The sequence below is a fragment of the Lampetra fluviatilis genome, chromosome 60 (assembly GCF_964198595.1).
Source record: "Lampetra fluviatilis chromosome 60, kcLamFluv1.1, whole genome shotgun sequence".
In the NCBI taxonomy this organism is placed as follows: domain Eukaryota; kingdom Metazoa; phylum Chordata; class Hyperoartia; order Petromyzontiformes; family Petromyzontidae; genus Lampetra; species Lampetra fluviatilis.
The window spans coordinates 8,021,868-8,046,465 of record NC_136334.1 but is presented as its reverse complement, the minus strand read 5'-3'; the positions used below and the strand labels follow the sequence as shown (position 1 = coordinate 8,046,465).

At 59.1% G+C, this 24,598-nt stretch overlaps 1 protein-coding gene across 3 annotated transcripts; it reads left to right on the top strand.

The window, feature by feature from the left end:
- The first annotated feature begins 1,056 nt into the window (after positions 1-1,056).
- SNX25 (sorting nexin 25) lies at positions 1,057-24,090 on the top strand. 3 transcript variants are annotated; one of them, XM_078881232.1, is made up of 20 exons: positions 1,057-1,128; positions 4,392-5,232; positions 7,551-7,635; positions 7,965-8,181; positions 8,657-8,829; positions 9,291-9,477; positions 9,672-9,736; positions 10,990-11,189; positions 11,866-11,997; positions 12,635-13,141; positions 15,109-15,297; positions 15,804-15,935; positions 16,405-16,551; positions 17,853-17,966; positions 19,322-19,486; positions 20,022-20,142; positions 20,969-21,035; positions 21,488-21,669; positions 22,775-22,875; positions 23,368-24,090. In XM_078881232.1, the coding sequence occupies exons 2-20, from the start codon at positions 4,735-4,737 to the stop codon at positions 23,539-23,541; spliced, it is 3,456 nt and encodes a 1,151-aa protein (XP_078737358.1). In that variant the 5' UTR covers positions 1,057-1,128; positions 4,392-4,734; the 3' UTR covers positions 23,542-24,090. The 3 variants fall into 3 exon arrangements, with proteins under 3 accessions (XP_078737358.1, XP_078737356.1, XP_078737357.1); XM_078881230.1 differs by lacking the exon at positions 1,057-1,128 and adding an exon at positions 1,139-1,554; XM_078881231.1 differs by lacking the exon at positions 1,057-1,128 and adding an exon at positions 1,139-1,570.
- Positions 24,091-24,598: the final 508 nt, after the last annotated feature.

Here is a 24,598-nt window from a genome sequence, read left to right as displayed (position 1 = left end):
ACCCCTCACCCCCCATCACCTCTCACCCCCACTCCTCACTCCCCCCATCACCCCCACCCCTCACCCCCCATCACCTCTCACCCCCACTCCTCACCCCCCCCCATCACCCCTCACCCCCCCCATCACCCCCCCACCCCTCACTCCCCCCCATCACCTTCCACTCCCCCCATCACCCCCACCCCTCACCCCCCATCACCCTCACCCCCCACTCCCTCCCATCACCCCCACCCCTCACCCCCCCATCACCTCTCACCCCCCACTCCTCACCCCCACTCCTCACCCCCTCCCATTACCCCCACTCCCCCCCATCACCCCCACCCCTCACCCCCACTCCCACCCATCACCCCCACCCCTCACCCCCAACTCCCACCCATCACCCCCACCCCTCAACCCCCACTCCCACCCATCACCCCCACCCCTCACCCCCACTCCCCCCATCACCCCCACCCCTCAACCCCCACTCCCACCCATCACCCCCACCCCTCACCCCCACTCCCCCCATCACCCCCACCACCCACTCCCCCCCTCCCCTCCCCCATGACTCCCCCCATCCCCCCCAACTCCCCCCCACTCCGCACGCGTTACCTCGGCAACGGCGTGACGTCACCGCCGCGGTTGCTATTTCCCCCCGCCCCACAACGTAATAACGTTCCGGGGGGTCATACGTGTGTAATTTTATTTTACAAAAACAACTTTGCTTCGATTAGTAGCAGGCGTATTAAATTGTTTCTTTAGAAGGAACGTTCATGACGGTATCGGTCGATCTTAACCGATTTTATCTGTGTAAGCATAAAAAAAGAAAAACGAGCGTCCGGAACCTAAAGTGCCATTAACCTCGTTTGCTTAACTGTTTCTCACCGGAAACTTTCATTTAACCCGCCAATGAACGACCACCGAGGGGAGGGGGTGAAAGGGGGTCGGGGGAGGGGGGGGGATGATGACGTCATGCCGATCGCGCCCCCGTGCGATGACGTCATCGCGCGCTTTGGGCGGGGACCTGGGTGGGTCGAGGGACGGAGGGGTGCGTGAAGTCGTCACGCCGATCACGCGCCCTCTCGCGATGATGTCATCGCGCGGTTTGTTTGTCGTGACGTCGCGCCGGTGTTTAGTGGAATGACGTCACGCGCGGTACGTCGCCGTGATTGTTGATTGTTTATTTATTTACTCGGCTCGCTCGCCGCCGCCGCGAGCCGGGGGGGGCGTCTCGGGCATCGCCGTGGGGAGTTAAAAACACAACCACACAACAACAACAACTACCACACACACACACAACAACAACCACACCACAACCACACAACAACAACAACCACACACAACTACCACACACACACAGTGACACACACACACAGTGACACAACCACACATACAACCACACACACAGTGACACAACCACACACACAACCTCACACACAGTGACACACAACCACACACACAGTGGCACACACACACAGTGACACACAGTGACACACACAGCACACACACAGTGGCACACATCTACACACACAGAGTGCGTGGGTAGCGGCCTCAGCAGCCCTCTGGTGAGGCGGCCCCTTGGTGAGACGGCCCTCTGGTGAGGAGGCCCTTTGGCTCATTGACCCCCCCCCCCCGGCTGTCGTTCGCGATGGAGGCCGCCGTTGTTGTTGTTGCTGTCGTTGGTTGGTGATGTTGTTGTTGGTGGTGATGTTGTTGTGGTTGTGTTGCGTAGAGTGGTTGTGTCACGTGGTGGTTGTCTGGTATGGTGTAATGTGGTTGTGGAGTGTGGTGTGTGTGGTTGTGTAGTGTGTGGTTGTGTGTAGTGGTGTAGTGTGTGGTTGTGTGTAGTGGTGAAGTGTGTGGTGGGTGAATGTGTAGTGTGGTTGTGTGGTGGTGTGGATGTGTAGTGTGGTTGTGTAGTGGTGTAGTGTGTGGTTGTGTCACGTGGTGGTGTAGTGTGATGGTTGTCTGGTATGGTGTAATGTGGTTGTGCAGTGTGGTTGTGTGGTCTGGTTTTGTAGAGTGTCAGTGTGGAGTGGTGTACAGTGGTTATGTAGTGTCACTGTACAGTGGTTATGTGTAGTGGTGTAGTGTGATGGTTCTGAGTGGTGTAGTGTGATGGTGCTGAGTGGTTGTGTAGTGGTGCAGTGTGTGGTTGTGTAGTGTGTAGTGGTGTAGTGTGTGGTTGTGTAGTGTGTAGTGGTGCAGTGTGTGGTTGTGTAGTGTGTGGTTGTGTAGTGTGTAGTGGTGCAGTGTGTGGTGGTGTTATGTGTAGTGGTGTAGTGTGTAGTGGTGTAGTGTGTGGTTGTGTAGTGGTGTAGTGTGTAGTGGTGCAGTGTGTGGTGGTGTAGTGTGTAGTGGTGTAGTGTGTAGTGGTGTAGTGTGTGGTTGTGTAGTGGTGTAGTGTGTAGTGGTGCAGTGTGTGGTGGTGTAGTGTGTAGTGGTGCAGTGTGTGGTGGTGTAGTGTGTAGTGGTGTAGTGTGTAGTGGTGTAGTGTGTGGTTGTGTAGTGAGTGGTTGTGTAGTGGTGTAGTGAGTGGTTGTGTAGTGGTGCAGTGTGTGGTTGTGTGTAGTGGTGTAGTGTGTAGTGGTGTAGTGTGTGGTTGTGTAGTGGTGTAGTGAGTGGTTGTGTAGTGGTGCAGTGTGTGGTTGTGTAGTGAGTGGATGTGTAGTGTGGTTGTGTAGTGGTGTGGTGTGATGGTGGTGAGTGGTTGTATTAGCATCACACAGCCACACAGAGCGACCACCAGCACCACGACCAGCATCACACAGCCACACAGAGTGACCACCAGAACCACGACCTGCATCACACAGCCACACAGAGCAACCACCAGGACCAGGACCTGCATCACACAGCCACACAGAGCAACCACCAAGACCAGGACCAGCGTCACACAGCTACACAGAGCGACCACCAGAACCACGACCGGCATCACACATCCACACAGAGTGACCACCAGGACCACGACCTGCATCACACAGCCACACAGAGCAACCACCAAGACCAGGACCAGCGTCACACAGCCACACAGAGTGACCACCAGAACCACGACCTGCATCACACAGCCACACAGAGCGACCACCAGAACCACGACCTGCATCACACAGCCACACAGAGCGACCACCAGAACCACGACCTGCATCACACAGCCACACAGAGCGACCACCAGGACCACGACCTGCATCACACAGCCACACAGAGCGACCACCAGAACCACGACCTGCATCACACAGCCACACAGAGCAACAAGACCAGGACCAGCGTCACACAGCCACACAGAGTGACCACCAGAACCACGACCTGCATCACACAGCCACACAGAGCGACCACCAGAACCACGACCTGCATCACACAGCCACACAGAGCAACCACCAGAACCAGAACCAGCATCACACAGCCACACAGAGCAACCACCAGAACCAGGACCAGCATCACACAGCCACACAGAGCGACCACCAGGACCACGACCTGCATCACACAGCCACACAGAGCGACTGCATTTGATGCGGTTTTGCGAAATGTGGTTATTTTAATGTGGTTGTTACACGACGGTTGTCCTCTTGTGAAACAGCTGTTGTCTGTAGTAATAACATTATTGTTGTACAGCCCTTTTGTCAATCCACTGCTGCTGGCTGTTTGACCATTGTAGTTACGGCACATGACGGGCAGCTCCGTGCCTCCGATGAGCATGGTTGGCTACGTACGGTGCGAAAGAAGTTCGCCACCCGTACATACATGCATCTTATCTTCATGCAATTAACACAGCGCCTTAACCAAGGGGCTTTGCAAAGAGTTAACAACGGTACAACAACGACAACGACAACAACTCGTGTGTGAATGTAATGGTGGAGATGCGGTGAATGAAATGGACGAGGGGGAAGCAATGGGGGCGAATCTGTGATGCGTGAATTTGGTGAACGAGAAATTGATGACAGACGATGATGGTGATGATGAATGGGTTGAATGAACGGGGTGAATGAGTGATAGCCGTGTAATCAAGTTCAAGTTCATTGATTAGGTATAGCCCTGTGAGCCATTCGGCTCTTGAATCGGGTGCAACCGCAACAAACAAAAAGCAAAAACATGAACAAAAAAACATCTTAAAGTGAATATGTGACTGAGTGCAAACAGAAAATCCAAGAAAGACAGCAAAATATTGCAGTAATGAGAATATGAAGAGGGAACAGCAACTGGGACATGCATACTTCACCACGCTGGGCAGTGCTGATTGGTCCCTATATCACCGTTCTGATGTTACTCGCCGCTGTCGTTAGCCGTGAACTCAAATAGAACTCGCTTACGACGTAGCGCTGTTATCACCGATTAAATCATGTCGAGGACAAACGTGTATTGTGGAAAGCACTGTCGAGTCCATTGCTACTTGCATGATTTTTCCTCCTTGTCTGTTGTTCTTTTAGCAACAACGGCAGCAACAGCAACTTTGAGCAGCAGCACTGGCAACGTGAAGACAATTGCAGCGGACGCAGCAACAGCAGTGGAATTGAAGACAGCATCAGCAGCAACAGCATCGACATTGGCAACAGCAGCACCATTGGCAACAGCAGCAGCATCAGTTGCAATAATCATCAGCATCACCACACGCACAGCAGCAGCGTTGCATCAACAATAGCATCGCCACACACAGCAGCAGCAGCAGCGGAAGCTCTGTATCACAAAATCATTCCTGGCTCCACCATCTCCACCACCACCATTGCCGCCACCGGCCAAACACACTAGCGCCAGCGCAATGACTCGCCTCACATGATGGACACGACCGCAGCCATGCCTGCAGAAGATGGCGGCGGTGGCGCTGGCGGTGCTGACGGCAGTAACAGCAGCAGCAACAACAGCAGCAGCAGTGTCACCCTACGCATTGGCACGAGTGTCAGAGCGGGACAGGCTCCCAGTTGCGCCGCCACCGCCACCGCGCCGGTGAGCGCCACCGCGCCGGTGAGCGCCACCGCTCCGTCCTCCCCGGGGCCGCCCTCGCGCTCGCTCCTGGTGTTCGCCACGGGCTGGGCGCTGCTGGCCGCGGGGCTCTCCCTGCCGCTGCTGCTACCGGCGCTGCTGCCGGGGCTGCGGGCGCTGCTGCTGGCGCTGCTGTGGGGCGTCTGCTTCGCGCTCGGGGTGGTGGACGCGCTGAGGCCCGGCGCCGCCGACGCCGCCGAGCCCGGCCCGCGCTTCCGCCAGCGGCGACTGTGGAGACGCCGGCGGCTCCAGCGGCGGTCGCTGGCCCAGGAGCGCCTGGAGGAGCTCTCGGTGAGGCGGTCGCCTCGGGCGGCTCGCGGGGGGAGGGAGGCTGGCGCTAGCGTCCGAACGACTTGTCGAGATTCGTACGGCGCATTTTAGCCGAGGCGCTTTCGAGTTGAATTGCGAGATTGTACGTGGCGTGAGAATTATTTGAAATGAAGGATTGGGGCTGTCGTGAGTGGTGGCGTAGTTTCGATGACAGCTGAACCAAGAGGGGTTGGATGAGGAAGGGGTTGGGATGGGCCTGGTCGTAGCTGGCGAGGGCGGCAGAAATCTGGGTTTGGTCTGAAAAGTGACGAGGCGTCGTGCGTTGGGAAGACAAGGGGGGGGTGGGGGGGGGTTTGCAATGGGCAAAAGCCTGGCATGGGGAGGCTGAGCCCTGACCTGGTACCACTGAGGATGGGAAGCCACGGTAGCTAGGAGATGTTAACGACCTCGTCTGGTCGACAGGAGGTCGTGGGTTCGATCCTAACCCTGACGATGCCTGCTGTATATTTGGGGTTTGCGTGTCTCTCTCTCCGTGGTGAGATGTTAACTACCTCGCCTGGTCGACAGGAGGTCGTGGGTTCGATCCTGACCCTGATGATGCCTGCTGTATATTTGGGGTTTGCGTGTCTCTCTCTCCGTGGTGAGATGTTAACTACCTCGCCTGGTCTACAGGAGGTCGTGGGTTCAATCCCGACCCTGACGACACCTGCTGTATATTTGGGGTCGCGTGGATTTGTCTCCTGGTCCTCCGGTTTTTCCCTCCACATTTAGAATCAACGTCACGTGTTCAGGGCATTTGGCTGCTGCTATAAATCTCCACGTCATAAGCAACTTCGCTGAGCTGTCATTTGTGGCCGGGTCACTTCTGAAAAGGAGCTACACAGCTCAGTAAGGGGCTTTAGCTGGTAAAATAAACAAAATAGTCAAGTTTTAGTCCAGGATGTATCTGAGCACTAAGGTTGCCATTTCTCAAGTATCCTGGGTTCTAACCCTTGCTCTGGATGTCGTCTCCTGGTTTGAATGTCGCTGTCTCTCTTAGGGGGGTTCATAATGGCTGCATCCGGGCACTGCAGCCAGTACCGCTGAGGTGCTGGGCTTGAATCTGGGTTTGCGCGCACCGCCCGTGGTTGAGAACCGGGTTCTCAGGTTTACCGAGTTGATGGTCTCGGCCTGGTCATGAACGACTGCACGAAATTTTTTAGCTTCGCTATTCACATTCATTTGTTCTGCACTTCGTTTGGATCAATTCCAAGCTCGGAGACGGTTTCAAAGCGTCGACCGCGCTGCGACGAGCGAGGATTACTTGCCGTTGCCGCGCGCGCGCCTGGGAAAGCGCCCTGCCCTCTCCCCTGTGTGGCCCAGGGCTCGCGCGACGCGATCTCGCATGCAGCTCTGTGATATCCACTTCCACGGGGGCCGTGCTCGGACAACACAGAGAGGGTCGCCCCGCCCTGTGAGAGTTCTCGATGGATTCTTGATCCCGTGACGCGACGTCGATGGCGCAAACCGGCGTTTAATATGTGAAGGATAATCGTGCATAGGCACGTACGTATGTACGTCGAACTTCTTTCGCACCGTACGTAGCCAACCGTGCTAATTGGAGGTGCGGGGGAAGGACAGCAAACTTAACGCAACAACAAAGAGCGGTTCTAAAGAAATGGTAGACGTCTGTGACGCCTCCCTTCAGGCGTTTGCCCTCGGGAAGTATTGCATCGGCGATGATGAAGTTACGCTTCAGGCCGCGTGTGACGCCGCAGGGTTGAAAACGCGTGCGTACGTACGTCAATGACAACACTGCCAGCGTGTGGGCCTTGAAATGAACGGCAGTCGATATTGTGACGTCGTCAGCAGGGAGCGGCACGGCTTGCCCCACGCTGGTCGGCAAGGCGCCGGTGTTAATCTCCCGAGTTTTGGGCCACGGGCCTAAACGGCACCACAACTTTATAGCAAACTTTAAGTCGGATTAGATCATCGTCACGAGAGTTCCCGTGAACTGCCCCCCCCCCCCTCTTCCCTCCGTTACGGACGGGCGGACAGAGTTTTGGCAATGGCGCTCTCGGTCCCAGTTGGAAAGCCACGAAAAAATGTATCACGAGGAAGAGGAGGAGGGGGGAGGAGGAGGAGGGGGGAGGAGGAGGAGGGGGGAGGAGGAGGAGGGGGGGAGGAGGAGGAGGGGGGAGGAGGAGGAGGGGGGAGGAGGAGGAGGGGGGAGGAGGAGGAGGGGGGAGGAGGAGGAGGGGGGAGGAGGAGGAGGGGGGGAGGAGGAGGAGGGGGGGTCTTTGCCACGCCGCCCTTGTGATGTGCGCGCACTCTCGCGCCCGTGCCGTGTCGTGTTGCAGAGGGCGATAATGGCGATCCCGTCGCAGTGCTCGCAGAACAGACGGATCCACTTGTCTCACACCATGGACAAGGCGCTCAAGGAAGGTGCGATGAACAGCTGATAGACAAAGACAAAGATGCCCACACTACACAGCCACATCACACAACCACACCACTCAACCACACTACACAGCCACACAACCATAAACAATAACCACACCTACAAAGACCCCCCCCCCCGCCGTGTAGCATTAACAGACTCTAGGGGCGAGTGCTGTTAGCGAGCACCTATGAAGGCCGGCGCCACGCCCAGCCGTCTCCGTGTCAGTGTTTACACACCGCACCAGGTACTCGTTTATGTCTCCCCGTGTCTCCACGCATCTCCCTCCGCCCCCCTCCCACCTCACCCCGCGTCCCTCCACGCCGCCGTGCAGTGTGGGAGTACGTGCTGCGGGACTTTGTGCTCTCGTGGTACGCGCCCCTGAGCCTGGACCAGGCGACGCTGCAGGCCCTGCTCACCGAGGACCTGTGGGCGGCCGTGCGGGAGGCCCGCTCGCGGCTGGGCCGTGTGGACGCGCCACGCCTCGTCGCCCGGGACCTGGCGCGCGCCCTCACCGCGCACTTTGCCGCGCTGCGCGTCGCCAGCGACAGGTGAGTCGCGGGCACCGGTGCCGCTGTAGTTTTCACCGTTGCGGTTTGTCTTTTAGCACCGAAACACTGTGTTTGTATGAAAATAAATGTTTATTTTAGCAGGTAAGGCCCGCTGAGCCGTATAGTTCTTTTTCAGAAGCGACCTGGCCACAAATGATAGCTCAGCGAAGTGGCTCATTACGTGGAAATGTATAGAAGTAGCCAAATACTGTAAACGCGTGTTACTAAATGTGGAGGGAAGAAAACCGGAGGACCCGGGTAAAAATCCACGCGACCACGGGGAGAGAGAGAGACACGCAGACTCCAAATATACAGCAGCAGGCGTCAGGGTCGGGATCGAACCCACGACCTCCTGCAGACCAGGCGAGGTAGCTAACATCTCGCCACCTTGGCAAGATGTAGGCTTGTTCCGTGATCGACAGCTTGGAGGCGCAGACAATTCACTCGTGGGCGTGACCTGCGCTGCGATTGGCAGGTGGGAGGCGGAGCGCCTCCCCTTCCCGCTGCACCCGTGCCTGCGCAGCTCGCAGGCGGAGCTGCAGTTTGTGCGCGCGTGCACGCGGGCGCTGCTGCTGGCGCTGCTGCCGCGGCGCGACGCTCGCTCCCTGGGCCTCGTCGTCGTCCTCACGGAGGTGTTCGCCGTGAGAGGTGCCCACACGGCCTCCTGCCCCCCACACCCCCCCCACATCCCCCCCACGTCCCCCCACGTCTCCCCACGTCCCCCCCACATCGCCCCCACGCCCCCCACCTTCGCGCCTCGGCCGCGTTCTCGGTTCGGGTCGGCGCCGGAAGTCGCCGATCCTATCTCCCGGCGCGGCAGTCTAAAACGGCGGCGCCCCAACAGTCTGGTTTATTTTGTGTGTGTGCCCGAGCAGGGAGCGGGAACGGTCGCGGTTTAGGGCCCTGCGCTGGGAACTCGGCGACCCGGGTTTCATTCTCCCTCGCGACCGATAACAGCGGGCGAATATTTGATCCGGGGAGGCACCGGGGAGGCAAAGGCGGCCGGACGTGGTGTTTGCCCGCCCGCTCGCTCGTTAGCCGTGCTACTCGCGACAGCCGCCCCGACAGGTGGCGGAGGGCTGGGGGGTGATCCTTGTCTCTGGTCTCAGTGCTGAAGCCGCTGGTGGAGCTGCTGAGCGACCCGGACTTCGTGAACCGCTCGCTCCTCGCCGAGCTGGAGCGTCGCGGCGGCGCGGGGGGCAAGCACCCCCGCTCCTACGCCTACGCGCCCAGCTACGAGGACTTCGTCAAACTCATCCACGGCAGCAGCGACATCGACTTCCTCATGCAGCTCAGGTGACCGCCTCGACCCCCCCCCCCCCCACACGCGTCTGCCTCCGTCACGACTCCGACCCACGCGCCGCACCGGCCGCTTCTGACAATCTTTCTGGGCCTCTCCCGGGCGTCCTGCGCTCAAGAGGAGAGGAGGGCGACCGTCGAGCGGCTGACGCGTCGTCCGCGTGTGCCCGTGCGCGCGTCCGCGTGTGCAGGTACCAGATCATGGTGGAGATCATTCAGGCCACCACGCTCAGCCACTTCCCGCAAGTCAAGAACGGTGAGAGGCCGATGGCGCCGAGGGCTCGGAGCCCGGTATCCCCCGCTAAACCCGCGGAGCCTCCGTTCACCCGCGGCCTACGAGCACCGAGGCAAAGGTCCCCCCCCCCCCCGCCCTCGCCCCCCCCCCCCCCCCCCGCATAGCCTTCAAGGGGCTGTCGGGGGAAAGATCCGTTTGCGAGCAACGCCTGCGAAGGCCGGCACGGCGCGCGGGGCGGTGGGGTGGGCCGGGACCAACGCACGCCCCGCCGCCTTTGTCTGGCGACGTTAACACTCCGCGCGAGCTGTCACTCGTTCACGGGGAGCGAGTCGAGCGAGCGGAGGCTCGGCAGCGGTTCGCCCATCGGACGTCTGTGCGGAAGAGCTTCGTAGCTCGTCGGATGTCCTCCAGGATAAAGGAATATTCTGACTCCGTTATTGTTCGCGAGCGGCGATTGAACCCACGGGGTCGCCGGGCTCGTAGCGCGGCGCTCTAACCAGCGTGGCCTCCGCATCTCCGATTGGCACGGTTGGCTACGTACGGTGCGAAAGAAGTTCAGTGCACATCCACGCACACGCTCGTGTGCGTGCCGTACACGCGCGCGCGCACGTGAGCACGCGGAGATGGACTGATGTTAACTTGCACGGATCACCAGGTTACCGCTTCGTGACCGTGTCTATAGAAACGAGACGGGTTGATCAGAGCTCGTGGTGCAACGCCGCCGGCTCCATTGATAACGGATTAATCGACGAAGATTTGTAAATGACCAGCGTGACCTCCCGTCCAGCGGCACACACGGGAACAGGTGCGAGAGTCGTTATTCCCACTCCCTCTCGTGCTGCACGAGTGGTCGAGGAACCGAAGCGATTATTATCGGTGGAGTCCTCGATGACTCCGGTAATCGGATTACAGCGCCGGTGCGAATTAAACCACGAGGACCGACTGGCCCTGGGCTCCCTCCACCGCCACCTCCTGCTGACCCTCCTCCCCATCCTCAGCCCCTTCCCCCCCCCCCACACATCCCTCAACTTCCCCTTCCCTCCCCCCCACGCTCCCCCGCCCCTCCCTCCTCACGCGACGACGGAGACGAACGCGCGAGAGAATCGATTCGAGGTGCGACGCGTCAACCAATTCCAACCCCCGCCCCCTCTACCCCCCACCTCCCCGTGCCCCCCCACCCCCACGTGCCCCCTCTACCCCCCACCCCCCCGTGCCCCCTCTACCCCCCACCCCCACGTGCCCCCCCACCCCCACGTGCCCCCCCCACCCGCCAGTGAGCAGGGAGGCCGGCAAGGGGGAGCTGCTGCGCTCGCGAAACGTGAAGCGCTACCTGAACCAGCTGACGGTGGCGCGGGCGCAGTGCGACAAGCGCATCGCGCTGCTGGGGGGGGGGGCCTGGCCCCCGCGGGGAGGGGGCACGGCCGTCCCCGACGGGGAGAGGGGGGGGCCGCCCGCCACCACCCCGCACCGCCGCGTGAGTCTCACCACCACCACCACCCCGCACTGTCGCGTGAGTCTCACCACCACCACCCCGCACCGTCGCGTGAGTCTGGCCCACGCCACCCCGGGGGGTGGGACACGCGGAGCGCCTGGGTTCGATGCCCGAGTTCGCTCTCCGGAGGTTGCAACACGGATCCGTGAGCGTGCGTGGGTTTCGCCGAGGCTTTTCTAGGGTCGGCACGGTCGGTTTCACGATGGCCGCGTCAGCGCCGCCGGCATTCTGGGTTCAATTCCACGTTTCAGCCCCTCCTGAGATTTGACCACCCCAGGCCGTGCCGGCCTTGCTCTCGGCGCACTCGTCCCAACAGCCTACGTGGGCTACGCGGGGGATCTTAGTCTTTGCGCGCGTACCTGTGTGCGTCCGTTCGTACGTGCGGGTGGAGCGGTGGTGCAGCGCGCCGCACCACGAACCCGACGGCCCGAGTTCGATTCCCGCTCACGGCCACCAACAACACCGGTGACGATTATCTGAACCGGTCCTGGGCCTCCCCTAGGTCGACTCGGCCTCAAATGAGTACCCCGGCGCGGTGTGTAGTAAACATCGCCACTCGGGAGACAAAGGCGGCCGGGCGTAGCACTCGCCGCGACGTTCTGTCAAGGCTGCACGGGGGATCTGCGTCCTTGTGCGTGCGTGCGATTTCCCGTCGCAGCTGCTGAGGTTCGAGGAGGTGCTCGCCAGCGCATCCGCGCGCCAGTGCTTCGGCCGCTACCTGGAGCGCTGGGACAAGCGCACGCTGCTGGACTACTGGGAGGCGGTGGAGCACCTCAAGCAAGCGCCCAAGGTCGCTGGCGACACAACAACGGCGCCAGCCACAGCCTGATAATGCCGGTTGTTAACTACCAGCAAAATGTCTCCAACCGGTTGTTAAGTGTGACGGACCGGTGTCTACACACCACACAGAGAGTCTGGTCCTGGTGGGGTCTCTACACAACACACAGACAGACTGGTACTGGTGGGTCTCTACACACCACACAGACAGACTGGTACTGGTGGGTCTCTACACAACACACAGACAGACTGGTACTGGTGGGTCTCTACACAACACACAGACAGACTGGTACTGGTAAGGTCTCTACACAACACACAGACAGACTGGTCCTGGTGGGGTCTCTACACAACACACAGACAGACTGGTCCTGGTGGGTCTCTCACACCACAGACAGACTGGTCCTGGTGGGGTCTATAGACAGACCCGGACAGACTGGCCTCACAGTAGCAGGCGACTCATCGCTACGAACTTGTAGCCAGTTGCGTGAAACAGCCGGAGGGCAGTCCTCCTTCGGCTCCGATTCAAATCAATCGATGGTGGGAGAGCCTCACTCTGGGAATTCTACTTCTTCACAACTGGCCACTGCTCCTTAAAACCGCTGACCTTTCGACCTTCGACCCCTACACCCCACCCCCCTTCCCCCGCACAGACCGACACGGCTCAGATCGTGGGCGAGATTTACCAGGACTTCTTCGTGGACAGTCGGCGCGCCATTGCGGTCGACCGCGCCAGCTACCGTGCGGTGCAGGAGTGCATCTCGGGCGAGCGCGGCCCCGAGGTGCTGCACGGCATCCAGGCGGGCGTGGCCTCCTCCCTGCGGGACAAGTACTACCCCTCGTTCCTCGTGAGCCGGGCCTACGAGGCGTGGCTGGCGGGCAGCGCCCGGGAGGACGACACGGGCGCCGGCACGCCGCCCGCCGTCGACCGGCCCGAGGGGCGCCGCTCTGCCGTCGTGCGGGGCTCCGGGGCGGCCGACGAGGAGGAAGGGGAGGAGGAGGAAGATGACGAGGAGGAGGAGGAGGAAGAGGAAGATGTGGTGGTGGTGGAGGAGGAAGTGGTGGAGGAGGAGGAGGAGGAGGACGAGGAGGAGGAGGATGATGAGATGGAAGAAGACGACGGCGAGGAGGGAGACGAAGATGGAGGCGCTCGCGCTCACGTGAGTGCGGCTGCTGTTGTGTTGGGCGGCAGCGGAGGGCAGAAGTAGGGGGGAGGCTTTGGCATAATTGTGTTGGTGCGTGCGCATTTCCTCGTGTGCAATTCTGTGTGTGTCTGTGCACTGTTGCGGTTAGCACCCTGCACTATGAACCCAGCGACCCGAGTTCGATCGTTCGATGATTAACTGAACCAGTTCTGGGCCTCCCCTAGGTCGACTCAGCCTCAAAACGAACATCACCGCCGCCGAGACAAAAGGCACCCAGGCACGTGTGGTGCTGTCCACGCCGCCACACACACGTCACACCCCCCGCTCGCCAACAGCATCCGTGCCGACAGTCCCTAACGATGTCGGCTAATTGGCAGTAGACTAAACCCCCGCCACGGTAATGTGGAATTTCCACCACTGGCCCCGAGCCTAATGGCGGCCCTTTGCTCGTTTGAACGGGGAGGTGCGCGTTTGGCTGCAATCGGGAAACGCAGACTCGGGTCAATCGCTAGCACGATCGGTTCCTTTTGGGCTCGGAATCGCCATGTCAAATTTTTTTATTTAACCATAACCCCCCTCTACCGGCCCAGCGGGAGAGCGAGCGAAATGGAGTTGTGACGTCGCGCAGGGAAAACGTGCCGATTGATCTTAGTTGATCGGCAAAACCCGAGGCGAGGGGGGATGTTGAAAAGCCCGAGCAACTTTTGACAATTTTCCTCTGAAGACGTTTTTCTGGAGATTCCAGCCAGCAATCGTCGTCATCATCATCGTGAGGTGATAACAGCAGCTCAAGCCCTCAATCCCGTGGTTTGACTGCCTCCGTCGGCTGGTGGTGGCGGTGGTGGTTAGCGTTTAGCGTCACACAAATCGACACGACCATCCAAACTGAGAGAAACCCAATTTGTGATTCGTGACATCGTTGGAGAAAGAATAGAGAGAGATCGCGAGCACACGGGCACCACGGGGCACTTACCAGCAGTGCAGCAGCAGCAGCAGCTCCCCGAACGCGCGCGGAACTCGGTGTGCGCTGACCGTGCAAATTCACTTCCACACGTGCACGCACACACACATGCTCGCACGTGCACACGCACACACGCACACACACTCGCACTTCCACACGCACACACACGCACACTCGCACGTGCACACACACGCACACTCGCACGCGCACACACACGTACGCATGCACACGCACACACGTACGCATGCACATGCACGCTCGCCACAGCAGGAACCGCACGCACGCCGCGCGTGCCGCGTTTAACGCCGAGCCAGAGTTTTAGGCCAATCGCACATCGACACCACTGCCCGCACCAGGCCTCTCCCCACGCTGTGTTGTTGCTGTTGTCACGACGGCTGCTATTCTTCTTGCACTTGCAGTGTCCTGCCAAGTTTGTGCGGTAGGGGGTGGGGGCGATGGTGTTTATCCAAAGGCCTCCGTACTGATAAGATAATGCTGCTGCTGCTGTCGATGGGAATGCTGCTTCTGCTGTTGCTGATGATAATATAATGCTACGATTGTTCCTGTTCATGGTGATAAGGCTCTAGATGAGAGTGCTGTGTTAATTCTAGAATTGAAGCTTTCGTGACTGCAAGGATCCATACTCTTTGGTTTTTTCGGTAAAGTCACGTAGGTGAAAACTAAATAAAATAAAAATAAAACAACTAAATTAAATAACGACGTTTCGGAACCAACACAAGCATCAGTCATCAGGTGTGACTGCTCCAGCAAAACTACTGTAGCGTATGAATTTTGCTGGAGCAGTCACACCTGATGACCGATGCTTGTGTTGCTTCCGAAACGTCGTGGTTTAATTTCGTTGTTTTATTTTTTATTTTATTTAGTTTTCGCCTACGTGACTTTACCAAAAAACCCAAAGATAATGCCGTGCTTCTGCCGATGATGACAACGACGATAAAACTTGAGCTTCTATTCCTGCTGTCACCCCCCCCCCCCTCCCCAACCCCACCGCCCCACGCAGGCCGAGGAGGGTAGCGGCCGCGGTGGCCTTGGCAGGGGCGGCGCGGGGGGCGGGGCGGGGGGCGGGGGCAGCCCCCCCTGCGAGCAGACGGACGCCGCCGTCTCGAAGCTGCACCAGCTGAGCGAGAAGCTGGAGTACAAGCGGCAGGCGCTGGCCTCCATCCTCACCGCCCCCAAGCCGGACCGCAAGGTGCGGCGGCCGTCGTCACGCCGACCCTGGTGGCGGTGGCGGTGACTCCGCGCTCGTTCATTTGTTCGTTCACGGCAACAATGCTCGGGACAAACGACACGGAACAAATGAGACACTGTACAGACGAGACAGAACAATGCACACATAACAATGCACACAGAACAATACACACAGAACAATACAAACGAGACAGAACAATACAAACGAGACAGAACAATACACACAGAACAATGCAAACGAGATAGAACAATACACACAGAATACAAACGAGACAGAACAATACAAACGAGACAGAACAATGCACACATAACAATGCACACAGAACAATACACACAGAACAATACAAACAAGACAGAACAATACAAACGAGACAGAACAATACACACAGAACAATGCAAACGAGACAAACAGAACAATACAAACGAGATGGAAACCTACAAACGAGACTGAACAATACAAACGAGTGGGCACAAACGAGCCGCTGCGTCCGCCCCCCCCGCCCCCAGATGGTGGGCAAGCTGGAGAGTGACATCGCGGCGCTGAGGAAGGAGTGCCAGGAGCTGGACTTCCACATCGAGCGCACGGACACGTGGTGGGAGAAGATCGGCCAGTGGACGGCCACCATCTCCCACTGCGAGGTGGTGTGTGTGTCTGTGTCTGTGTATGTCTGTGTGTCTTTGTGTGTGTCTGTCTGTCTGTGTGTGTCTGTGTCTGCATGTCTGTGTGTGTGCCTGTCTGTCTGTGTGTCTGTCTGTGTGTCTGTGTCTCTGTCTGTGTGTCTGTCTGTCTTTGTGTCTGTGTGTCTGTCTGTGTGTCTGTTTTTGCGTTACGTACAGACGTGTGCATGTCGCCCACACACACACACACAACAAACATCTTTGTCTTGTCAAATGAGTATCTGGTGCGATGTGTAAACATCGTCACTGGGGAGACAGAGGCGGCCTGGCGTGGTGTTGGCCACCCACCCCCTCGTGTGCCGTGTGTGAGTTATGAGTTAGTGTGCCGTGTGTGAGTGTGAGTTCGCGCACCGTGTGTGTGAGTTGTGAGTTAGTGCTGCGTGTGATCGTGCGCGCTTGGCGTCCGTGTGCGCGGGAACGGCTTCCCCAGGCGGAGGAGGAGGGCGGCGAGCAGGTGCCGTGCTACGTGATCATGGTGCAGCTGGGCCGGGCCGAGCGCCCCTCGGCCTCCTCCATGGGCTGGGTCGTGTCCCGCACCCTCGCCGACTTCCACCGGCTGCACCGCCGCCTCTGCGAGGTGCGACTCCCCCCGCCCCCCCCCCCGCCCCCGCCCCCCCCGCGAGCGGCGAGCGCCGGCGAAGGCCGACGACGCGTCGTGACGACCGGGCGGCGTGGCCGGAGCCTCCCCGGTGCGGGTTGTTTTGCGGCGCGCGCTACTGCAGCGGGCGCTCGTTTTTAGGCCGAGTCGACCTAGGGGAAGGCCCAGGAGGGGGTTCCGATGATCGTCGCTGGTGTTGGCCGCGAGCGGGCATCGGACTTGGGTTTGTAGCGCAGCGCAGAGCTAACCGCTGCGTGTGTGTGTGTCTGTGTGTGTGTGTGTGTCTGTGTGTGTCTGGGTGTGTCTGTGTGTGTGTGGGTGTGTCTGTGTGTCTGTGTGTTAGGCTGGCCTGCCTACGATCCATCCTGGGTTTAACCAGGCTGGATTGTGTGAGGAGCTCACAAGTCCTTGAAAGATCTGGGCAAAGCCCCATCAGTGAGCTCCTCCGGCAGGCAAGGCTGCGTTGGCTGGGTCATGTAGCCCGCATGCCCAGCCACCGCATGCCTAAACAGCTTTTGTTCGGCCGGATCGAGGGGGCTAAACGGGCGCGGCACGGGCTAGAGAAGAGATGGAGTGATGTGGTACAGGAGGACGTGGAGCTGAGTGGACTTGCCGATGACTGGTACCAGCGGTGTCAAGATCGGCCTCAGTGGAGGAGGCTCGTGAAGGACGCTACTGGGCAGTTGGAGGCAGTCGCCCTCCAACAACAACGGAGGGCGGAGGAGCGACGCTCACAACAACGAGCGGAGCGCCGGGTGGCTAAAGCACAGCAAGTTGGCACAGTAGGGGGCACAGGTGGTGCATCAGCCAGTCATCTCGGTCATCTCGGTCAGTCGACCCGTGGCACCTGGGTCTGCCCCGTGACCTCCTGCCAGCGGGCGTTCGACACTTCACGTGGCCTCAAGGTGCACATGGCCTGGCACAAGCGTCGTGGTGACGTCACCGCCACTTAGTGGCGAATGGCGGTTGTTGTTGACTGTGTGTGTGTGCATGGAAGTGGTAGTGTAGTGGTTAGCGCTATGAACCCGGCGACCCGAGTTCGATTCCTGCTCACGGCCAACACCAGTGACGATTATCTGAACCGGTCCTGTGGTGGGGAGCGGTAGCGTCGTGGTTAGCGTGCTGCGCTACGAACCCCGGGCGACCCGCTCACTCCCAGCACCAGTGATGCCACGGTGGCTAGGAGATGTTAACTGCCTCCAAAAGTCTGTTAAAGGCTACACGGGCAGGGGAGGTGGGTGGGAGGATTTTGTTTTGATTGTCTAACTCCGTGCGTGCAGTGCTGCCCTGCACTGAAGAAAATGCCTCTGCCCACCCTGAGTAAGATCCCCTTCAAATCCATCGACCAGAAGTTCCTGGAGAAGTCAAAGAACCAGCTCAACCTCTTCCTGGAGGTACCCAGCCGCGACACGAAACAACAACACCGTGACGGGTCCGGATTAAGGGTCTTGTCGGCCCTAGGCCACTTCTGTTCCGTTAGGCCTTCAGTGATCAGTTCAACACGGAGGCTTTCGCGACCAGTGTCATCTATCACAGACATTTTTTTGGGTTAGATCGCGTAAAATAAAATGTGTCGTTAAACCCGCCACCACCCGACACAGCCAATGAGTAAGGTTTGTCACGTAAACAGAACGTGCCAATTAGTCGCTAGTACAGCACTAAACGGTGTGTTGGAGAGCAAATCAACACTCGGATTGTAAATGTTGTGGATTTGCTCTCCAACACAAATCCACTCGCCAGACAGTCCGCCTCCTCCCGTGTCCGTCCCTCCACGTAGAGAGAACTCAACTACTTCGTTACACATCGCCTCATTTGAACGAGCGGCGTTGGTTTCATCCCGAGCTCCGTTAGAAACGCAATGGTTCTCCGGTAATGACAAAGTGACCACTTTTCTACTCGGCTACCATCGTCACGAAATACCAACTACTGAGTGAAGGCTTCTCGTTCACTCGCTCACTCATTCGCTCGCTGTCTTTCTCACTCGCTCACTCACTCGCTCGCTGTCTTTCTCACTCGCTCACTCACTCGCTTGCTCACTCACATGGTACCATTCTCACTCACTCATTCGCTTGCTCACTCATTCGCTCGCTGTCTTTCTCACTCGCTCACTCACTCGCTTGCTCACTCACATGGTACCATTCTCACTCACTCATTCGCTTGCTTACTCATTCGCTCGCTGTCTTTCTCACTCATTCACTCGCTCACTAATTCACTCACTGATTCACTTACTCATTCGCTCGCTGTCTTTCTCACTCGCTCATTCACTCGCTCACTTATTCTCACCCACTTGCTCTCTCACTCGCTATCTTTCTCACTCCTTCATTCACTCGCTCACTCATTCACTCACTTATTCACTTACTCATTCACTCGCTATTTTTCTCATTCACTCGCTCACTCATTCACCCGCTTGCTCTCTCACTCGCGATCTTTCTCACTCTCTCGCTCGCTCATATTGTATCTCTCTCACTCGCTCGCTCACTCATTCACACACTCACTCGCTATCTCACTCATTCTCTCGCTTGCTATCTCTCTCTCTCAGTCTCTCACTCACTTTCTCTTTCACTCACAGGCTTACTCGCCCGCCTGCTCGCTCGCTCACTCATTCTCTCACTCACTCGCTATCTCTCACTCGCTCGCTCACTCATACACTCGCCTGCCCGCTATCTCGCTCGCCCGCTCGCCTGCCCGCTCGTCAAGCTAGCCTTGACCTCCACCTCCTCGCCCCCCCACGTCCTCCCCCCCATTGCAGAAGCTCCTCTTCGACGACAAGCTGTGTCAGAGCGAGGCGCTGTACGCCTTCCTCTCGCCCTCGCCCGACTACCTCAAGACGACGGGCAGCTGCAAGAAGAGCTCCGGCTTCTCGCTGGCCAACCTCCTGGAGCGCCTCCCGGGAGATCTGCTCACCCATAAGGACGTGAGGCGCGCAGTCAAATCGTACCCACGCTCACACGCGCACTCACACACACGCGCACACACAAAGATAAAGATCCCCCGTATAGCCTTAACATACTGTAGGGGCAAGTGCTGTTAGCGAGCACCTATGAAGGCCGGCACGGCACACGAGGGAGTGGATGGCCAGCACCACGCCCGACCGCCTTTGTCTCCCCAGTGGCGATGTTTACACACCGCACGAGGTACTCATTTAAGGCTGAGTCGACCTAGGGGAGGCTCAGGACCGGTTCAGATAATCGTCACTGGTGTTAGCCGTGAGCGGGAATCGAACCCGGGTCGCCAGGTTCATAGCGCAGCGCGCTAACCGCTACACTACCGCTCCCCTGCCCGTCTGCGTGTTTGTCTGCCTGCCTGTCTGCGTGTCTGTCTGCCCGTCTGCCTGTCTGCCTGCGTGTCTGCCTGCCTGCCCGTCTGCCTGTCTGCGTGTTTGTCTGCGTGTCTGTCTGCCTGCCCGTCTGCCCGCCTGCGTGTTTGTGGCACGGTGTCCCCGCCGCTAGGACGAGGACGAGAGCGACAGCGACCTCTCCGACTCCGAGGTGGACGGGTTGCTGAGCCGGCGCGACTCCATCGCCGAGCCCTGCTTCCTGCTCCTCGGGGAGATCTTCGAGCTGCGCGGAAGTAAGGATGGCACTGATCGCACGGATCGCGCGGCACGGATCGCACGACACGAACCGCACGATCTGAACCGCACGCTCCAGATGGTGCTATCTAGATCACAGATTCGCCATCGCTCACTCCACATCGTGGGCTCCAGACCACTCGGGATCAAACACCGTGCATCACGTCACCTGAATCTCAAGCCTCCGGTTCACACAGTGAAGGTTGCACCGTCCGGGTCTCGTCCTCCACCCGACCGCACGCATTCCGGACTGTGCGGCCACGGTCACGCGCACGCCCCGGGATCGCTCCGATCTCGCCCCGGAAGGCGTCACCGTCACCGTGGCGCAGAGGTCGCAAACGGGGTTTGATTCCTTACCCGTGCCCGGCCGCACCAGGGTCGCAAACGGGTACCCGTACCCGTACCCGATACCCGGCTACCCGTACGGGTATCGGGTAGGGTACGGGTACCCGATTGCGACCTCTGGGATGAAGCCATGTTGCAGGCACGGGTGGGTTGATTCTAGGAACTTGAATTGTGAGAAGAGACAAGACGTTGGGAAATGAGTGACAAACGGTGACTCACCAGTGACTCACGGCCTACCCGTACCCGTACCTGGCCGCACCAGGGTCGCAAACGGGTACCCGTACCCGGCCGGGTACGGGTAGCCGGGTATCGGGTAGGGTACGGGTATCGGGTACCCGGTTGCGACCTCTGCCGTGGCGGATTTGTGCGGCCGTAAGCTGCGTTCTCCGGCAGCCCCCAACAGCGTGCGTGTCTCCGTCCGTCGCCGTGTGTGCGTGTGTGCGTGTGTGCGTGTGTGCGTGTGTGCGTGTGTGCGTGCAGTGTTTAAGTGGGTGCGGAAGACGCTCATGGGCTTCGTGCAGATCACTTTCGGGAGAACCATCAACAGGTGAGGGTCACCATTAGAACCTCATTTGCCAGTAAAAAATATAATTGTTTTTTTCCCCTTCTATCTGGCAACAAAACTGACACCTTTTTTACAAGGAGTCATGTTTGCATAGACCACAATACCTGCAGCCATAATGCAACAAAAAAACATAACTCTGATAGTGCATATATTATCGCTAACAGCACTTGCCCCAACAGTCCGCCGAGGCTAGACGGGGGATCTTTATCTTTGGAGCGGTCACACGCTGGTTCGCTCTGCAGAAAAGATCGGTTGGCCAGCTTTGAATTCCCAGTGACGAGTGATATATATGTGTACACACAGCCGTCCTGGGCTTCTCCTAGGTCGACTCAGCCAGAACATGAGCACTCAGCATCAAGCGTGTAAACATCTCCACTGTCCTCCCCCATCTCCCCCATCTCCCCCATGCCCCCCCCCTCCCCCACCGCTCACAGGCAGATCGGCGAGAGCATCGAGTTTGTGTTCAGCGAGACGATGGTGGCGTCGTACGTGAACGCGCTGCGCGAGGCCTACTGGCCTGACGGGCGCCTCGCCACGGCCGGGCCCGCGCGCACGCCCACGCACGCTCGCGAGGCCCGGGCGGCCGCACGCCAGCGACTCCTCGAGAACATCCCAGGTGTGCGGGGCGGCACCACACGCGGTCCTAGCCCCCTCCGTGGCTACGTCAGGGGTGGCGGGGTGATGGATGGTGGGGTGGTGGTGTGGGTGGGGGGTGATGGATGGTGGGGTGGTGGTGAGTGTGGGTGGCGGTGAGTGAGGGTGGGTGGAAGAGGCTCGTGAAGGACGCTGCTGCTGCTGGTGGGCAGCTAGAGGCAGTCGCCCTCCAGCAACAACGGAGGGCGGAGGAGCGACGCTCACAACAACGAGCGGAGCGCCGCCGGGTGGATAAAACTCAAACGAGTTGGCACAGTAGGGGGCACAGGTGGTGTATCGGTCACTCATCTCAATCAGTCGACCCATGGCACCTGGGTCTGTCCCGTGACCTCCTGCCAGCGGGCGTTCCACACTTCACACGGCCTTAAAGTGCACCTAGCCTGGCACAGGCGCCGTGGTGACGTCACCGCCACTTAGTGGCGAATGGCGATGGTTGCTGTTGTTGCGTGTGCGCGTGTGTGCCCACGCATACGTGTGTGTAGGTTCGACCCGGGGTTCGATTCCCGTTATCTGAATCTGTCCTGGGCCTCCCCAAGGTAGACTCGGCCTCAAATTAGTTCCCGGTGATGTGTAAATATCAGCAGTGGGGAGACAAAGGCGGCCGGGCGCGGTGCTGGCCACCCCACCCCCCTAGCGTGCAGTGGCAGCCTTCGTAGGCGCTCCTCGCTAACGGCACTTTCCCCGACAGTCTGTTGAGGCTCCACGGGGGGTCTTTGTTAGCGCACCGTGTGTGTGTGAGTTGGTGCGCCGTGTGAGTTATGAGTTAGTGTGCCGTGTGTGTGTGTGTGTGAGTTCGCGCACTGTGTGTGTGTGTGAGTTAGTGCGCCGTGTGTGTGGGTTGTGAGTTAGTGTGTCGTGTGTGAGTGTGAGTTAGCGCACCGTGTGTGTGTGTGAGTTAGTGCGCCGTGTGTGTGGGTTGTGAGTTAGTGTGTCGTGTGTGAGTGTGAGTTAGCGCACCGTGTGTGTGTGTGAGTTAGTGCGCCGTGTGTGTGGGTTGTGAGTTAGTGCGCCGTGTGATCGTGCGCGCTTTGCGTCCGTGTGCGCGTGAATGCTGCCCCCGCGTGCAGACCTCTTGCAGGGCCTGGTGGGGGCGGAGAACGCCCGGCACGGAACCCTAAAGGTGCTCGCTGGCCTGCAGGAGAACCGTGCCAACAAACACCTAATTTACGTGAGTGGAGTGGTGATGGGTGGTGAGTGGTGGTGAGTGATGGTGAGTGGTGGTGAGTGATGGTGAGTGGACTGGTGATGGGTGGTGAGTGGTGGTGAGTGATGGTGAGTGGTGGTGATGGGTAGTGAGTGATGGTGAGTGCTGGTGAGTGCTGGTGAGTGGTGGTGAGTGGTGGTGAGTGAAGCTGAGTGAGTGGTGGTGAGTGGTGGTGAGTGGTGGTGATGGGTAGTGAGTGATGGTGAGTGATGGTGAGTGGTGGTGAGTGGTGGTGAATGATGGTGAGTGTTGGTGAGTGGCGGTGAGTGGCAGTGAGTGCTGGTGAGTGTTGGTGAGTGGTGGTGAGTGGTGGTGAGTGATGTTGAGTGGTGGTGAGTGAAGCTGAGTGGTGGTGAGTGGCGCTGAGTGGTGGCGATGGATGGTGAGTGAAGCACTTGCCCCAACAGTCCGCTAAGGCTACACGGGGGATCTTTGTCTCTGATCCCCGTGCATCAGGTGCTGCTGCAGATGTTCCTGCTGGAGCTGTGCCCGGAGCTCAAGGAGCTGGTGGAGCGTCCACGCGACCACTCGGCCGCCGCCGGCGCCGGCGCGGCCGCCAACGTCGTCACCACCACCAGCGCCGCCACCACCGCCACCACCGCCATCGACACGGACGACAACCTGGACTAAGCTCGCCCGCTCGCCCCGTGAACTCGCCCCCCGCTCGCCCCCCTCCCTGCATCTCGCCGCCAGGAGCGGGTGGAGCGGGTGGATCAGGGTGGAGCAGGGTGGATGGAGGTGATGTAGAGACAGAGACGGAGTGATGTGTGATGGTGATGTAGAGACAGAGACGGAGTGATGTGATGGTGATGTAGAGACGGAGTGATGTCAGCAATGCCACTCGGAGCGTTGCGTTGACGACGACTTGAACTCGAGCTGGTGATGTTCTGCTCACCCCAATTTGTTTCATGAATCTGGGTGGCACTCCGTGCTGGAGCTGCTTGGGTCCCTGGGCTTCATGCTCGCTTCCCTTCACCAATTGTTGTCGTCATCGTCATCATCATCGTCATCGTCGTCATCGTCACCCTCTTAAGTTCTTACAGGGTCTACCCACTTGGCTGTGAGCGGCGATGGTTTACACGCTCGCACGCACCCCCTGCACCCCGTGGGCACTGTAGGGATAGAGAGATCACTCTCGCGCTTACATGTAGCATCGCGTCTAGAGTGGGGGGGATGGGCGTCTAGAGAGTGGGGGGGGGTCTAGAGAGTGGGGGGGGGGGGTCTCGTTACACGCTGGGTGTAACGTAACACGCCACTTCGCAGTTCGGCTCCCTTTCAAAACCCAGAACCAGCCCCCCCCCCCCCTCAGTACGCGTGGGGGACGGAACGTCGGACTGCGGCGGAGCCCCGGGGGACAGCCGCCGACGTTGAGACTTGAGCTGTTTACACGTCGTGTGTGAATATAGCGCGGCGGTAGGGGAGTGGGCGAGGGAGGCGGGGGCACTTGGGGCGCTGCCGTGGCCAGGAGATGTCAACTACCTCGCCTGGTATGCGGGAGGTCGTGGGTGCGATCCCGACCGCTGTACGTTTGGAGTTTGCGCGTCTCTCGCTCTCACTCCCCGTGGTCGCGTGGATTTTGCGTTTTAGAGTCTTTGCCTGCTCTCAATTTCCACAGAAGCTAATTCGTCGAGCAATCGTTCGCGGTGGCCAGGTCTAAATAGTTGAATAGTTTTGAATGGCAGGTGCC

Bases quoted from the DNA above. Each gene is read 5' to 3' on its own strand.
- SNX25 (XM_078881232.1), top strand. From the start codon at position 4,735: ATGATGGACACGACCGCAGCCATGCCTGCAGAAGATGGCGGCGGTGGC. The intron at 8,182-8,656 runs GTGAGTCGCGGG...TGCGATTGGCAG, and splicing joins CTGCGCGTCGCCAGCGACAG to GTGGGAGGCGGAGCGCCTCC. The intron at 17,967-19,321 runs GTACCCAGCCGC...CCCCCATTGCAG, and splicing joins AGCTCAACCTCTTCCTGGAG to AAGCTCCTCTTCGACGACAA.